The sequence below is a fragment of the Trachinotus anak genome, unplaced genomic scaffold (genome assembly GCF_046630095.1).
Source record: "Trachinotus anak isolate AG129_WGS33_773 ecotype Australia unplaced genomic scaffold, CSIRO_AGI_Tana_v1 ptg000023l, whole genome shotgun sequence".
Taxonomy (NCBI): Eukaryota; Metazoa; Chordata; class Actinopteri; order Carangiformes; family Carangidae; genus Trachinotus; species Trachinotus anak.
The window spans coordinates 1,443,505-1,455,685 of record NW_027273874.1 but is presented as its reverse complement, the minus strand read 5'-3'; the positions used below and the strand labels follow the sequence as shown (position 1 = coordinate 1,455,685).

The 12,181-nt window shown below is 40.3% G+C and overlaps 1 protein-coding gene across 5 annotated transcripts in view; it reads left to right on the top strand.

Annotated features, from left to right (window-relative positions):
• Nucleotides 1–9,596, top strand: part of LOC139606835 (NACHT and WD repeat domain-containing protein 2) — a 45,331-nt gene extending 35,735 nt beyond the window's left edge. For all 5 annotated transcript variants that reach the window (XM_071459213.1, XM_071459210.1, XM_071459212.1 and 2 more), the window contains one exon: nucleotides 2,662–9,596. In XM_071459213.1, the coding sequence (XP_071315314.1) occupies nucleotides 2,662–6,558 (3,897 nt within the window). In that variant the 3' untranslated portion in view covers nucleotides 6,559–9,596. The remainder of the gene's footprint in view (nucleotides 1–2,661) is intronic.
• The last annotated feature ends 2,585 nt before the right edge of the window (nucleotides 9,597–12,181 follow it).

Below are 12,181 nucleotides of genomic sequence, written 5' to 3'. Positions count from 1 at the left end.
TTTGATTTCTGCCATGTCTGCCGTTGTTTTAATCTGCTTTCACAGCCATAAAGATGCAGTTTAACTCAGGTGATTGATGCTGATCCAAGTTTAGTAAAACAGTTGCAGTTTTTACTATAAAAAAAACCCTGTGTGGCCTTGGTGTTTGAAGGAGAGAGGGACACGATCAGAGGAAAGAGGTGTCCTGTGGGCCATCTAAAGTCCATAGAGTGTGATTCACACCCATGAAGCATTTATGTCTTTACTTTGGAGCTCAGACCACACTGATTCTGTCTCTGTCTTCCTGTGGTTTGTTTGTAGTGAGAATGCAACACAGACCGAAATAAATTCATAAATTAAAAATGTATCTTTATTAATCTTTCGATCATAGCAGCCATTTCCTGCTGTACACACAGTAACACAGGAAATGTCATGTCCTTTGTTTGTTTCTAGTGTTTATATCAAAGGAGAGCCAGTTGCATAATGTACAAATAATAAGTCTAATCAAAAGGTAAAGTGTGCAAATCCAGATATCTATAACTTGTGCACATAGTAATGACCTGTGGGTTAAAGCTGGATGATTTAAGATAAAGGCCAAATCAACAGTTAGCAAAATCACATGCTAAATTAATGAAATAAAAAGAAGACCTTCTGGAAAGCAATGGCAATTCAAAACAATATTAATATAACTGGTTATTCCAAAGAGTTGATATCTGTGCTGCTACATACTGATGCCAGATTAAAGAGCTTTTTTGAGCATGTGTGTGTAAAGTCTGGATTGGACTGAAAGACATTGTGCATGCAGGCAGTAAATAAAAATAAGACTATAATTGCCTGCTGTTATGTCAAGCAACAGAGGTGTATGCTGAACTTTTTTGTTTCTTTTTAGTGGACAAAGGGAAAAGTGGGGTTAGTAATGAAGATAAAAAGACCATGGTAGAAGTCAAGTAAATTTTTATTTCTATAGCAGCAAATCACACCAGAAGTTATCTCAAGGCAATTTACAAACAGAGTGGGTCTAGAAAATGTAACACACTGAATATATATATATTGTGTTTGACATATAATTTAAGGCAGGCCACTGAGGAAAATGGAAACCAGGTCAAAGTGTCTCAGAGTTGTGAGATGTAGTGAGCTCTAAAACCTGGATCCAAATGTATGAACAATACACATGCCTGTACATGCGTATAACTGCGCAAACATACACTTTAATGAGTTAGCTGAATGTAGAACAGTGGCAAAATAAAGGATACTGTGAAAGGTAATAAGCCAGATATTTTATTTGGACCTTTATCTTCTCACTTTAGCATGTTAGACCAGTAGCCTAAGGCTTCAATAGAGTCTCATGATGATAACAGGCAGTTGAGGATGTGAAAAAGGCAACCCATACACAGTTGCAGAATAAGAATTCAGTGTAAGAAATGATGAATTACATTTGTTGTTAAGGAGGCTATTATAGCATAATATACAACAGAATGTAAAGGGTTCCTAACAGCACAATGGCTGCTTTGACACGGTGGAGAATACTGCCAACGCAGTCATGAGTCTTCAGAGACTGCTGAATTTCAGGCACATGATAATGGCTGGTATTTACTGTACGTAAGGCAGATTAATTAAAGTTGCATAGACTTTCATTTATGGTTTATTGTAATAGTGGGAAATCGGCTTGTGCATAGACATACAGACATACAGACATACTTTTTTGCATTTGCCACTTTGCATCTCTATGATCTTGCCTTCCTGTTCTGCAGTCACATTGTATTCAATGTAACATATGCAACTTGTGACATTATAGTTGCATTCTTTTTTACTGTGGCTTTTTCATAAACAGTCATTATTTATAGAAAATGTAATCTGTGAATATCAAGCAGGCTGACAAAAAGATTGTATAAATTTTTTGCACAACCTTATAGTCTTTAATATTTTATTTTGATTTAGAAATTCAGTCACACACAAAAACATATTTCAGATTGTAAATACTCTACTGACACACTTTGTTTTTCTCCCTCCCTCTCACACGTACTCACAGCTAAATGTGGAGCAGGCGTCATCACTGTTGCCCTAAAAGTGTCAAATAACATCTTAATGTCTCCCGAAATCTCAGCTGAGCCAGTTAATGAATTCATGAATGAAATTATAATATCAATGAAGTCTCAAAATTGGAGTAGTTCTCATTCATAGCATATTTCCCACAATGATAAGATTATTCATATATGAATTAAAATATATGTATTAATGACTTTAGATGGGTTTGAGGACATTAAAATGAACATTACTGAGTTTGATACATTTTTCTGTGTAAAAAAGTTAGAGACTTGGTGCAGTACAGATAAGGTAAAAATTTATTAAACCTCTCCTCTGTGCTGTGCTAATGAGCTCTGCCTCATACTGTTGGAATATCAATTAATTTGATCTGTCTGCCCTCACTGTAGAGCTTGATTATACCAGTTGTTTTGCTTTTTCTTTAACTAGACCTAGCAGAATAAAAGTAATTTAATTTATGAGTTGTTCATTTCAAGATTTTTCAGAATTTATAACAAGCATTCTACAGATTTGGGTTACATTTTAGATTTCTGCATAATCATCATATATAATATATGGAGTATTTGCACGGTCATTCATAAAAATATATAATTCTATATATTATTTATCCTAACAACCACCCTGAATTCTGTTTTTCAGGCCTACACATGGCTGCAGAAGGAGATGGGCCCTGAAACCGATCCAGTGGTCATTGTCCGTTTTATTGGCTCCAGCCTGCTCTCCACAGACCTGCGCACCCTCCTCCAAAGCATTTGTGAACAGATTGCAATAAACTACCGCTGCCTGATTGACTTTTTGCCTAACAAGATCCAGAAGATGAGGGAGCTCCTGATCAATCTTCTAGGGGAATCCTCATTCGACAGGCCCTTGGTCATCGTCCTGGATGCCCTGGAGCAGCTTTCAGATGCTGATGAGGCTCGCAAGCTGTGGTGGCTCCCCGTACACTTGCCTCGGACGGTCCGCATTATAGTCTCAACATTGCCCAATAAACATGGCATCCTGCAGAAGCTCCGACACCTCATCCATGATGAAGGGTATTATGTGGAATTAATTCAGAGGGACCGCAAGATCTGCAGCCAAACATTAAAGCAGCAGTTGCTGGGGGTGAAGAGGAAAGTCACCTCAGGCCAACAGATCTATGTCAATGAGGCACTTGCCAAGTGTACATTACCTATGTTTGTCAACCTCATCTACAGAGAGGTAGTTCACTGGAGGTCTCACAAAGATGTGGATGACAGGTCCCTGTGCTCCACAGTGCATGAAAGCATAGAGCAGCTCTTCTACTCAGTGGAAAACAAGTTGGGTCAACGATTTGTCTTCAGAGCCTTAGGGTACATCACCATGGCAAAGGCTGGATTAACTGAGGTCGAGCTAGAAGATATTTTGTCCCTGGATAACATAGTGCTTGGGGATGTTATTGTGGCAACTTACCTCAAAAACCCTTTGAGGATCTCTTATGACTTGGTTGCGAGGCTCAAAGAGGAGCTGGAGGGATATCTGGTGGAACGTCAGGTACGCAACGTAACCCTGATGGTCTGGGCCAACAGACACCTGCATCTAATTGCTCAGAAGCTGTATCTCAGCAATGAAGAGGATGTCCATCAAATGCACAGCCTCCTAGCTGAGTACTTCCTGGGGGCATGGTCAGGTGGCAGGAAGAAGATCTTTACTTACGATAACAATCATTTCACTTCCCTCAACATATCTCATCACAAAAACCCCCACCATCAACAGTCACATGAAAAAACATCTTCTGACAAGTACTCCTATGACAGGCAGACTCCCGAGCAGCCTTGGGTATTCCAGTGCAACCTTTTAGAGCCTGACATTTTCTTTGTCAACCACAGAAAGATGACAGAGCTGGTGTATCACCTTACCAGGAGTGGTCGCACTGATGACCTCATGTTTGGTGTTATCATGAACTTCAGCTGGCTCTACACAATGATCAAGATTGGCCAGTTTGAAAAGGCTTTAACTGACATTGACCTAGCTTATAGCTACAGCCAAGAAAAAGAACTGAAGTTCCTGGCTACTACTCTGCGTAGCATCAAGCTAAAAGTGTTGAAGAATCCAGCCTCACTGTCTGCAGAACTGCAGCAACGGCTTCTGCCAGTTGTCACCTCCCTCCCCAAGCTCAGACACCTACTCCTGGAGTGTGACAAAGATGGTCCAAAGTACTGCTCCATAGTGCCTCTCCACTCCTCTATGGATGTCACCTACAGTCCAGAGAGGCTTCCTCTGTGCTCTAGCTACATGCAGATTGTGGAGATCTTACCCACTCTAGCACCGAACATAGTTCTTGTAGCCCTCGAAGATGGGTCTGTCAGTACCTGGGATGTAGAGAGCAGACAACTACTGCGACAGATTGACACAGCCAGATCCGTTGTGCTGGGAATCAGGCTAACCACTGATGAAAAGTATCTGGTCGTGGCCACAACCAAAAACACGCTGCTTATCTACGATAATCACAAGTCCTGCCTTTTATCTGAGGTTGAAATCAAGGGGTCTAAGCATGGTGGCGTCACTGGTGGGGTGGCCTTCATCAATGGTTTTACTTTGTCCACCCATCATGCTTTGGCTTGGCTTGAGGCTAGTAAAGACGTCAACGTCATTGACCTACTCTATGGATGGCCTCTCTACCAGTTCCATTGCTGGTACGAGGTGACTTGCGTGCAGTGCTCTCCAGATGGAATGTATGCCTTCTGTGGCCAGTACCTCAATACTGCATCCGTCTTTCATCTGGGAAATGGGGACAAGTTGGCCACTGTGACCTCTGAGTTTTCTGGGGGGTTCGTCAAGTCCATCCTCGTGCTGGACACCCTTAACCAAATGGTGATGATTGACAATGAAGGCAGTTTGTCAGTATGGAACACCAAAGAGATCACCAACCCAAGGCTAATGGAGGATTATGACTGTAGAGGGGATGATAGTGAAGTGGTTGGGATTGAGTTATCAGAGGACCAGCGCTCCATTCTGATTTGCAAAGCCAGAAGTATTGAAGTACTGGACACAAAAGTATGGAAAATGGTAGAAAAGTTCAAAGCCAAACGTAGTGAACGCTTTGTTGCTGCCGTTCTCTCCAAGAATGGACAGAGCATCGTGGCCTCCATGGAGAACACCTCTTCCATCTTTGTCTGGAGGAGGGACAGTGGACAATGCATGGCTAGCCTCATTGAGATCTCAGGGGCTATTGTCAAACTCATTAAATCAGTCCATCACAACCTGCTGCTTTCTGTAGCAAGCAGTGGAGTGCTGTCAGTTTGGGACATTGATATAATCACCGCCATGTCTAATATCGACAAAACAGGCAAGAAGATCCAGAGCTTGCTTCTGTCTGGCAGAGAGGATTATGTGTTTACCATGGACGGTTCAGAAGCTGTCCACAAGTGGAACTTCAGCACTGGCTTCATTGAGACGGTCTTCAAGCACGAGGGTATAGTGGAGAACTGTGTCCTAACCTCCTCAGGGGATCTCATGGTGACTTCAGATGACAAGTCCAGCCAGTACATTTGGCAAACCACCACTGGAGAAAACATCTTCCGCATCAATGGACAGAGAATATCACAGCTGCTAATCACCCACAATGACCAGTTTGTGGTGTCTCTCTGTGAGCAGAACGCTTCCAGAGTCTGGAGGCTCGCAACTGGGCACAAAGTGTGCAACATTTTAGTCACCCTCCAAAATGCACTGATCACCACAGCAAACACATTCCTTGTGGGAACCTCCAAAAACAAGCTCCTCGCTGTAAGTCTGTGGTCGGGCAGCGTATCCAAGAAGTTTGTCTGTGATGATGGTATTACCATCATCAACTTCAAGCTCATTCCTGACTGCCCCGACTGTGTGGTGTTCATCACATCCACAGAGACTGTCTTCATCTGGAGTGTGGCAGATGAGTCAGTGTGCAGGCGAGTCCAGCTGCCAACCAACTTCCTCAAAAATCTAGAGGACTTCCAGATCTCACCCAATGGGAAACTGGGAATTGTTTCCAAGGGTGATGAAAATATTAACGTCCTGGACCTTCACAGTGGGAAGCTGAGGCTCGTCCATGCTGCTGGTATAATCTGGCGTCAAAAATTATCTAGAGATGGACGTTATCTAGTGTACGTCTGTTTCCGTAACTGTGATGAAGATGACGATGCCGGTGTTGTGTCCAATCTTATAGTGATGCGCCTTGCTGATGGTAAGAGCATAGGTACATGCTCGCTTTACAAGACTCCCACCTTCCTGTCTCTCTCCCAGAGAGCACTAAACATCATCATTGGCTTTGAAGACGGCAGCATCGGCACTTACACAGTGGTGGACCGTGTGGATGCTGCCCTCAAGATAAAGATTGCCACCTCCAACAGCCGACAGATTGTCAACAATGCCTCGCAGAAGGTGCGGCCCAAATGTGGCAACCATTCCTTTAAGACCGTCGCCGACTGCATTTGGAGGGAGTCGACAGAGGTCTTCTCCAGGGACAGCCCCATCAACGTCTCTGACTCCGGTGAAGGTGAGTCAACCACGCCTACAAAAAAGACTGAGCTGCTGCAGTGATAGGTGAAGAACAAAAAAGTAGGTGGAGTTAGGACAGAAGGGTGGAGATAGATGACAAAGTTTAGAATCTCTGGGGTTGCAGTTGATTCTTGTTTACAGCCACGTGATTCAGCTGCAGATGTCAGCCCTCTGGGTAGATAATGGGCCGACCGTTTTAACGCTGCACTCAAATTATGTATTACTTACTTCCAATTTATGATACAGTTTCCGTTTGTTTTACACATGAAGACTGTTAGAAGAATACTTTGTTTTTGAAAAAAAGAAAAAAATGTAAATTCTGTGAGTTATTAGTTTGCCATTATGTGTCCTTTTGCATTTGAAGAACAAAGTTATTATTCAAATGTCTTGGTCAATATTTTCAGAGCCATTCCAGTGATCTTAGCCACTTTCATTGTACACTGTCTTTATTTACATTGTGCACATTAAACCATAATGTTGTTCTTAAAAAAGTATATTTATGTTTGTATTTACATCAGTTGGTACTGTACAAAATGGAAGAACTATGAACATATGTACATATCTCTTTTTGGCTGCTGCAATTTGTGCAACTCCTTAAAAATGTTATGTTGTGCTTAATGCAATCAAAGTGAGTGCCTGGAATTTAAAATGTTCTTTATGTGCAGATTACAAGATTTATGAAAATGCAGGGAATTTGTAAACACAGTATACACACAGTTACATAATACTTGCATTGACGTTAAATCTAGACGATCAGTGTACTGATATCCAGTCAACAACATGAGAGATTGATGGCATTGCTCTTTGTAATGATAGTTGTAGAAAATTTTTGGAACAGTTTACGTAAATTTGATGTGACTTTATCTGCGGTTCCATCAATTTTTGTGCTGTTCGTTTTAAGGGAAACACCACTATTGAGCATACAGTGTAGCATAGCACCATACACATTCACGCCTTAACCAGTGTACTTGCTTTAGGTTTAGTGGAGTTTGTTCAAATGTTTCAGTAGAAAAGGATGGAGTGATTAGCCCAATGTCTCACTGAAACAACTTGGCTCTGTGAATATATTTAGAGGTTTAGACAGTAGGTGGAAGCACTTTATGAGTGGTTTGTGAGAAATTGTTAGATTTATTCATATAAAACATTGTATAAATTGTTTAAAGTGATCTAGATTTGTCTTAAACAGGTGTTGGAATTGCCTAGAAAAATACACAAGGCCATCCAGGTCCTTGCAGGCTACAGCTGACTCACTGAAATGCTAGTCTCTCTATATGCCTGGTATCAATACAAAGATGTCATCATCTTAACAACTAACTGCAGAGATGGGCAAATTGGAAAACTATGGGATCAAATAAGGGTCAATAAGATTTAGTGCTTGGAAAGTGATGCTCTGAAAAAAAAAATCAAAACCTGTGGTTTTATGTCAACTTTTGTAAACTTGTGAAAAAAAACTTTTCATGGAAACTTCATGGTTGTGAATGCTTCAGAAAAATTTATTGGAAAATTTTGAGAATGTCAAACAAATAATATAAACAGTGAGGCTAAACTAAGAACAACTGCTTTTGTGAACACCTGAGTGCACAATAAAAGCAGAAAACTGTGTGTCACTGAAATTACAGATGAACACACATTAAGTTACACAGACAAATTGAAGCCCTGCTTTTTACAACCAAAATCAGGGCCAAAATGTGCCCTATAAATTAGTCTTTTTTTTAATAATTATTGCGTGCCTTCTGCTTTAAATCTGTCCTCAACGAGCGCCTTGGTAGATACATTGTTCCAGTGCATGCCACATAACCACAACATACACAGTTCGATTCTGGTCTGGTAACTTTGTTGCATGTCATATCCCCGCCCTGTTTCCTGTCTGCCTATTCACTATCAACTGTCCAGTAAAGACAGAAAACAAAACAAAAAAAGTCTTTAAATGAGTAAATCTGTACTCAGATGTCCACACAAGTACTCATTTTCTCTAATTATATGCATAACCTCACCATTGATATCATTTTGCCAAATTTTATTTAGACATTCTCCTTTTTTTTGGTCTTGAAAACTTGATTTTTCATACAGACTGTTGTTGCAGATTTACACAGGAATTTGAAACTATTAACATATTATTTACAGGCTATAAATCTTTTTGACCTTTACTATATGTGGGCCCATAAATTATGGCTGATATAATGTTAAAGTTGTTTAAGATCTGGTTTGCTGACAATCTAAAAGAATATTTGAGAGTCTATGAGGTTGTAACTTGCAGGTGCCATGATAGCTTTTATAAAAGCATGTCTGTAATAACCCAAAACTGAATTTGTGTTCTGCAATTTTGAGCTCTGATGAGACCAATCATCTGCCAGGCATGATTGAAACAAAACCCACACACTTACACTTTGACATATACTTTTTAAGGGCTATTCCATATTATTGTATGTTTACTAGTTTTGAACTTTTGAGATTATGGCCCTTGGATAATTTCAAAACCGGGTAGCAGCATCAAGCTTTAAAATACTTTTATTCCCTACAAGTTTCTAAATTGAAAAAAAAATCCTGTGATTGCCAAAGTCCAAATTATAGTTTGTTTCATTTTGTTGACTGTCTCATTTGTTTTTGAGGCTTGTACTGTAATTATATTGTTACCAAATTGTTTCAGTGTTCTACCGTGATTATGTTTATGATAGAGAAAATGTGCTATCTTTGCTAAAAAGTTTAAAAAAGAGTCCTCTTATGAAATATATTGGAATGCCAGTTTAAGAGTATATTTGAATGTGTCCATATGGAAGCCAGTAAATGGTATTATTGTATGTTAAGTAACTTGAATGACTTTTAATAACTTACATGTTTGCAACTCATAGTTGGCATACTGGTAATGAATGTTTCTATGGTATTCTTTGTATTGTCAGGACTGATTTACCTGTTTAGAGATTTATATTTTCATAAATGTTGTACTTACATTTTGTTACAGAGTTGTTTAACTGGAATTCAGCAGAAAAGAAACTTATGTCTGAAGCAATATGAATCTAGTGTGTATGCATTGTTTGTATGAAACATTTTAATGTAATAAAATGGTTCACTTTTTGCCTCCACTCCTCCGCCTCAAGCTTTTCACTGTAATTAGAGGTTGCTACAAGACATTGCAATCAAGTGTCTGCTTTTAGACATGAATGTGTTTTTATTTACAGCCTTTGATTTCAGAGAAGACAAAGACTGATGTGACTAAGCTCTGGTCTAATTGTCTACAATTAACTCAGTCCTGAAGTATCAGTAGCAATAAGTTAAGGTGCATGCTGTGAAACAGGTAATTCACGTTTATTTTTGTCCCAGGGACAGAAAACACTGACAGTGCTGACAGCCTAAAACTCACACACAAACAGAGAGAGAGAACAGAGCTGTAAAATGATTTGATAGGCCAGTAATTGCTCTTCTGTGCTTGATGCCGAATGCCAGACAAGCGTGGTGAATATTTCACCAACACTGGCTGACATTGTCAGTATAATTAGGCGATGCATGTGCAGCGCACCTGTACAGTGCCGTGCACCAAACAAACACACACACACACGCACACTCACACATGCTGACACACACAAACTTGCAAGGTAAACACATCCAAGATCAAGCTGTGATTGGCCAATAAAATCCTGTTGCTTTGGGCTACCATTTTAATTTCCCAGCGGTATCACTCTAAGCCAATCTGTTTGGTTATATGTGTGTGTATTTGTCAGTGTGTGTGTGTGTGTGTGTCCTGTCTCCACGGCAACATCAGGTCCACAGTGGTGACGGGCTTGGCCACGCCTCTCATTGTAATGATGGTGAGCTCATGTCTGTTGGCTATTGGGGCTGCTTCCAGTCCTTATGACAACAAGGGCTTGACTATCGCTAGCACATTCCACCTGCAGCGCCACACAGGCATATAATTACACCACTTGTTTGTTGAGCAGGAGGTCTCCATAGGTCATCCAGTGTGTGTGAGTGTGTGTGTGTGTGTGTGTGTTCTACAGTAGGTACAGTATGACATTGCCTCTTATTTACACAGCGCAAAAATAGCCTGTCAGTGGCATTTACTCTATAAGCCAGGGCCCTCCCTTTGTCATCCGTGTATTTTTTTTTCCAACTGTAACCTGTATTTTCAGTGATGGGGAAGCCTATGAGTCACCCATATCTCTCCCCACCCCCTTTCCCCGTCTCTCTCTCTCTCTTTTTCACTGGCAGGCCAGATAAACCAGCTACGACTTAAACACTTTAACATTACTGGCAGCTGAAATTTAAATAGAAGGAGAAACCTGCAGACTACAAATTCAAAAAATACTCCAAGTATCTCTGAGTCGTCTGCGTTAGACAAACTGAAACCCAGATATTCATCAAACATGGCGTGTTTGCGCTGGGAAGACACCAATTTTAGGCCGCTCAAGGACGAAGCTCGCGCATGGCAAAGTGCCATTCTTTATCTCAGAGTTGAGTTATAACAAATCCTATCACTGAAACACAACAGCTAAAGAACAACCATCATTTCATCCTCATTATCTTGTATTCTTCCCTCACGTTTCCCCATTGCCTCGACACTACAACCCGGTTAGAAAAGATAACTACCAACAAGCCCTGACCTAATTCTTCTGAAGCATGCTGGGAGGAGAGACACTGATATGTGAAGGCTCTCTTCTCAGAGTCTGTTGCTCTATTTTGATTTCAGGTGAACAGTAGGAAATTGGAGATGTTAGGAAACCTGTTTGCCTGTGATAGGTGATAAAGACTAGAGCATCCACTGTGTGCTGATGTGTTTTTTTTTTTTTTTTTATCTGAACAGACAATTAACGAAGGAGTTAAAAGCTTCTGTACCCACAGACTTCAGTTTGAATTCTTACAGTGAATCAAATCCTGTGTATGGGTAATTGTTCTCCTTTCTTTTTTGATTTTAGAGAGAGTTTTAAAGGCAAATACCTCTGCAGCTATGACTTCATACCTACCAAAGTCCATTTATTTTTCTGACGACTGACACGTCACTGCTGACGCCCAACAATGAGGATATTCAGCAATGTTTGCCAACGGATCAAAGTTATTGCTTTTGGTATGAATAGCTTTTTAACATTACAGAAGTGACAAACAGTAAGATTTAGTTTGAGGTCATGCACGCCCAAGATAGAGTTTCAGATTATTCCTTGTTGTTTTAGTAGGAGGAAGGTTCAACACAACAAGGTCAACGTTTTTCAGAATCCATGATTGATCTTTGTTTTTGTTTTCATTATAAAACCTTATTAAAAGTTCAAAGTACATTCTTGACCGTGGAAACAGCAGCTGAGAAAACAATCTCACCATTTAGTAGCTGCTCTGGAGCTTTCAGTCATATCATGTGACCAACAGCAGAGAGAGGCAAACTTTGGGCCCCAGCTTTTGACATAAGATTGAAGATAATGAAATTTAAGAACATTTATTAATCGACATGCAAAAACTGAAGTGCAAACACGATAACTTGTGGTTTAAGTTTAGGTTATGTGCTGGACTGTTTCTTGGTTTGGTGGTGCATATTCAGTGAGCTGTTCCTCTTGTTTCCGGCCTTAATGCTAAGCTAAGCTAAGCTACACTTAAAGGAACAACAAGCAGTTGATGATTTCACAGGAGGTTATGTGTTGACGATCTTTAGGCTAAACTAAGCTAACAGTGTATTTTTTACAGACAG